The 5,000-nt window shown below is 41.9% G+C and overlaps 1 protein-coding gene across 1 annotated transcript in view; it reads right to left on the minus strand.

Moving 5' to 3' along the window:
* Positions 1 to 575: 575 nt before the first annotated feature.
* LOC307269041 (sodium/hydrogen exchanger 9B2) overlaps positions 576 to 5,000 on the minus strand; it is a gene marked incomplete at both ends in the record, with an annotated part of 7,136 nt that continues 2,711 nt past the window's right edge. Inside the window, 9 exon segments of the mRNA XM_080051864.1 lie at positions 576 to 664; positions 989 to 1,163; positions 1,485 to 1,621; positions 2,065 to 2,173; positions 2,758 to 2,890; positions 2,892 to 2,905; positions 3,755 to 3,861; positions 4,313 to 4,406; positions 4,930 to 5,000. The exon segment at positions 4,930 to 5,000 is cut by the window's right edge and continues 11 nt beyond it. Coding sequence (XP_079907990.1) covers positions 576 to 664; positions 989 to 1,163; positions 1,485 to 1,621; positions 2,065 to 2,173; positions 2,758 to 2,890; positions 2,892 to 2,905; positions 3,755 to 3,861; positions 4,313 to 4,406; positions 4,930 to 5,000 — 929 coding nt within the window.

The following is a 5,000-nucleotide window of genomic DNA, read 5'->3' on the forward strand; positions in this document are numbered from 1 at the left end:
AGCAGTGCCAAGCTTGTGGTTGCTGACAAAGGTGCCACAACAAAGTATTGAGCAAAGCATAGTGTCTTCACTAACAAGTATTTATTTAGCTTTTCATCAAAGGCACATATTACTGAATGTTATGAATCAAGTTGTAATAAAAGTAAAATATACATCCTAAAAGAAAAAAGATATACGAAGAGTTACTACAACAGGATACAGGAATGATAGAAATTATAAAAAATAACTAAAATAATCACAATATGGTAAACGGTAAATGGACTTGACTTATATAACGCTTTTTAGCTGATTTTCTCAGCCCCAAAGCGCTTTACATTTCTTAACACATTCACCCATTCATACACCAATAGCAGTAGCTGCCATGCAAGGCGCTCTCTGAACCATCGGGAGCAATGTGGGGCTCAGTGTCTTGCCCAGGGACACATGGACATGTCTCATACACACACACAGGGGGAAACACATTGATAAAGATGAAATAAGCATACAGCAAAGAAATTTAAAACAAACATATTTGAAAATACAGAAGGTTGAGTTTTGTGATATTTTTTGTTATTTTGTTCGTCCAATCAGAATCCTCATAACTTGCTCTCGAGGCAAACGGTGTCTTTCTCTGGACCAATCCCGTCGCTGCTTTCAGTCGTGGTTCCGACTTCTGTATCTTCTGCTGAGAATAAGATAAAATAATAATTAATATAATGATTGGCGTGTGTGCGTGTTTGTTTGCGTGCATGCGTACGTGCGTGCATGTCTGTCTGTCTGTGTGTCTGTCTATCCATCTGTCTATCTATCTATCTATCTATCTATCTATCTATCTATCTATCTATCTATCTATCTATCTATCTATCTATCTATCTATCTATCTATCTATCTATCTATCTATCTATCTATCTGTCTGTCTATCTGTCTGTCTGTCTGTCTGTCTGTCTGTCTGTCTGTCTGTCTGTCTGTCTGTCTGTCTGTCTGTCTGTCTTTGTGTGTGTGCCCTTACCTTTGCCCTGCCGTGCGAGTAGTCTTGGTCCTGCCAGTCCGATGCCCAGAGCTCCTATAGGAGCCGTGGTGAGGATAGCTAACACCGCTAAGGTTAGCACGTCCAGACCAAACTTTACTAAGGTCTCGTCACTTTGCTCCCGCGCCATGTCCAACGCCTTAGAGCCAATGGCAGCCTGAGAGACAGACGGAGAGACAGACAGACAGACAGACAGACAGACAGACAGACACATAAAAAATAACATTTTCAATATTGGTCAAAGTAATTTTTTACAAAGGTCTAGTAGTAATTTTGAAGTTTTCTATTTCATACACACACATACAATCACTCGCTCACTCGCTCACATGCTTGCTCACACACTCATTCACACACTCTCACAAACACACACACACACGCACACACACACACACACACACACACACACACACACACACACACACACACACACACACACACACACACACACACACACACACACACACACACACACACACACCTGTACGGTGGCCTTGGGCAGCCAGGCCACAGAGATAAAGAGTTTCTCCTTCAGGTTGAATCCTCCAAAGTGAACGACCAGGAAAGTCACGAGAAGCCGGATCACCAAACCGATACTGATACAGGCCAGACCCAGACCTGCACACACACACACACACACACACACACACACACACACACACACACACACACACACACACACACACACACACACACATACACACACACACAAAGTAATACATATACAATAAATAATTTCTAAATTGTACAAAAAATTTAGAATTAAATAGATATATAAAAAATAAGACAGTAAAAATTAAACAGTTACATTTTGCGAATTCAAACAACTATGGCTTTTCAGCAGCTCCGTTTGTTACATAAAAACTAGGGAATGTTATAATCGACTAATGTTTATTCTTGAATGTGAGTGAGTGAGTGAGTGAGTGAGTGAGTGAGTGAGTTAGTGAGTGAGTGAGTGAGTGAGTGAGTGAGTGAGTGAGTGAGTGAGTGAGTGAGTGAGTGAGTGAGTGAGTGAGTTGGTGAGTGAGTGCGTGCATGTGTGTGTCTGTGTGTGTTCTTACCCACTGTGGTGGGGTCCAGGTTTGCTATTCTGATCTCCGCTCCGATCAAACCGAAGAGAAGAGGCTGGAAGACATCCCACGACCGGCCAACCATGGCTGCCACCGGAGCCTGTGTATAGGTAGTTTGTTAGTTTTTAATAACAATAATAATGGATGTATATTGGTATTGATATATATTGGATTTATATAGAGCTTTTCTAGGCACTCAAAGCGCTTTACAGGGCTCCAGGTTCCATTCATTCACACACAGTCATACCGGTGGTGGGAGGGCTGCCATTCAGGCCCCACAGACCACCTCAAACATACAGCAGTCATACACATTCACACCTGGCAAGGTATGTGAAGTGGCTAGCCCAAGGACACAACAACCATGACACAAGTGGCCTAGACTCTGTGAACAGGCATGTAAACAAACCAATACCAGCAAAGATGAAATCGATATAAGCTATTAAAGGTTTATACTTCGCCTGCTACTCCTAGTTATTTATTTTATTTATTTATTTTTATTTTCAAACAATGTGGAAAAACAGAAATAAAAGAAAATAGAAAGATAAAAAATAAAAAAATGTATTGTTTTTTGTGAATAGATAAACAAAACAAAGTTGTGTGTGAGTGACTGAGTGTGTGTGTGTGTGTGTGTGTGTGTGTGTGTGTGTGTGTGTGTGTGTGTGTGTGTGTGTGTGTGTGTGTTACCTTGTCTGCCCTCCAGCCCAGAGCAGCTAGGAACGCCAGCACCAGCGTACACAGTCCACCGGCTCCCGCGAAGCCCACGACGTGACTGAAGAAAACCGAGAATACGGAGAGACCCAAAACTAATATAGTCCTTCAACACAACGTCCTCCTACACACATACACACACACACACACACACACACACACACAGGCATAAGATAGGTCACACAAAAATTAAGAGACCACTCCAAATATTCAGTGTCTCTCGTTTTACTATTTAGATATTGAGTATTTCCATTAAGTAATGTAGATGAAGATTGAAGGAAAATCCAGACTGGTCTCTTAGTCTTTATCCAGAGCTGTATTTACATATACAGACACACAAGGCATTTTATACAGTATATACAATTCCCATGTCAGTCATAGGAGTCAGGTTGAGTTAGTATGGTATAAAATATGGCAGTTATGTAGAGAAGAAGATAGTTTTTTCCGGAGCTGTATATTCCTTTTTGCATTTCTGTGGTGATCACAGCTGGCTGCTGTGTGTGTTCCTCCTTCTCCCTGTCTGTCTCCGTTCCACACCTGGTCTGCATCTGCAATCAACACACCTACATCTACTCCTGTTTCCCCTGCAACGATTGCCAGATCGTACTACTCTCTACAGTGGTAATTATATGTGCCTGGCTCTAGTGTTACTCGCTACCTTGCTCTCTAGCCTCCTGTTGTTTTGTGCTCATTCTAACGTGTGTTTCCTCTGCCTGCAGTTACCCGGACCTCTGCTCCCCCACCTCGTTAAATAAACCTTTTTTTTATTATATCCAACAACTGCCTCTGTCTGCTCTTGGGTCCAGTACCAAACCATAACAATTTCCTTACTTTTGTATATAGATAGCTATGGTATGGTCCTACTTGAATAATAATTATTTATTTTATATTTTTATTATTTGTATCACATTATTATTATTGATGCAATTGTTAACAAATATTTCGATTAATAAATGTAATTTTATTCTCTGACCTGGTCTGTGCTGGGGAAGAGGCAGAGGAACAGACCCAGGATCAGCCCGGCTATCACTCCTCCCACCACCTCCAGCAGACCCTTCAGAATGTTCATCCACGTAGATCCTACACACATAGATCAGTGAACATCTCCTCACTATCCACTACCTGTCTGTACTGTGTGAGCAAATCCATTCTAAATACACAGCCTAGACTCTAAACAGTTTCTAGCTATACGGTGGGCCCTCTTTATTTACATAGTAGTTGTTTCCATACTTTTTAACAGAGCACACACAGTACAGACAGGTAGCAGATCAAGAGGAGATATTCACTAAGTTTTAAAACATTATTTTGTCAACAGGCATTCTCCAGAATCACTGACTCTACCTTTAACAACATATAAACTGTATAAAATCGCATAGCTACATGTGTGCGTGTGTGTATGTGTGTGTGTGTGTGTGTGTGTGTGTGTGTGTGTGTGTGTGTGTGTGTGTGTGTGTGTGTGTGTGTGTGCGTGTGTGTGCGTGTGTGTGTGTGTGTGTGTGTCTGTGTCTGTGTCTGTGTCTTGAGTCCAGACCTGTGGAGAAGGCGATTCCCAGGCAGGTGGAGAAACCTGTTATGGCCAAAATATCATCAAAGCTCCCGGCAGCCATCAGCAGGGTGGGGATGCCCTGAAAACAACAACACAGGACAGCCTTAAAACGGTTAAAGAACAGCTACAATCAGCTACAACTAGAGCAAGTAAATAACTGGGAAGTTTATGTTGATTTCAGTGGACAATAATGAAGTTTTAGACCTATAGGAGGCAGCACGCAAGGTTCTAGTTACGCAAAGAGGAGGTTTGAGGGGTCATCTAGGTGGTGGTTTTGGTTCAGCAGTGTGGGGATGAACTAGGTCTTTTTTTTTAATTCTTTATTGCTTCTGTATACTTCAGTGTAAATGGTACGACGAACCATACACAGTCGATGGTTAAGTAGACAGTATGTAGTATATACATGTTGAGTATGTAGGACTAGGAGGGAGGACGTTAGTAGGGCTTTCTGAACATAGCCTTTCTCTCTGGCTGTCCTCTAGCTCTCCCTAGTGGTTTGAATACAGTACTACCGGTGGTTATAAATATCATTGTGTTTAGATTACCGTAAGCAGCTGATGTTTTACCTTGTGTGTGTGTGTGTGTGTGTGTGTGTGTTTTACCTTCTCTACTCCGTAACCTTCTCTCTGTAGAAGCAACATGGAAGGAACCACAACCGCTGGAGACACAGCAG

Source organism: Ammodytes marinus (genome assembly GCF_949987685.1).
Source record: "Ammodytes marinus genome assembly, chromosome: 23".
Classification (NCBI taxonomy): Eukaryota; Metazoa; Chordata; class Actinopteri; order Uranoscopiformes; family Ammodytidae; genus Ammodytes; species Ammodytes marinus.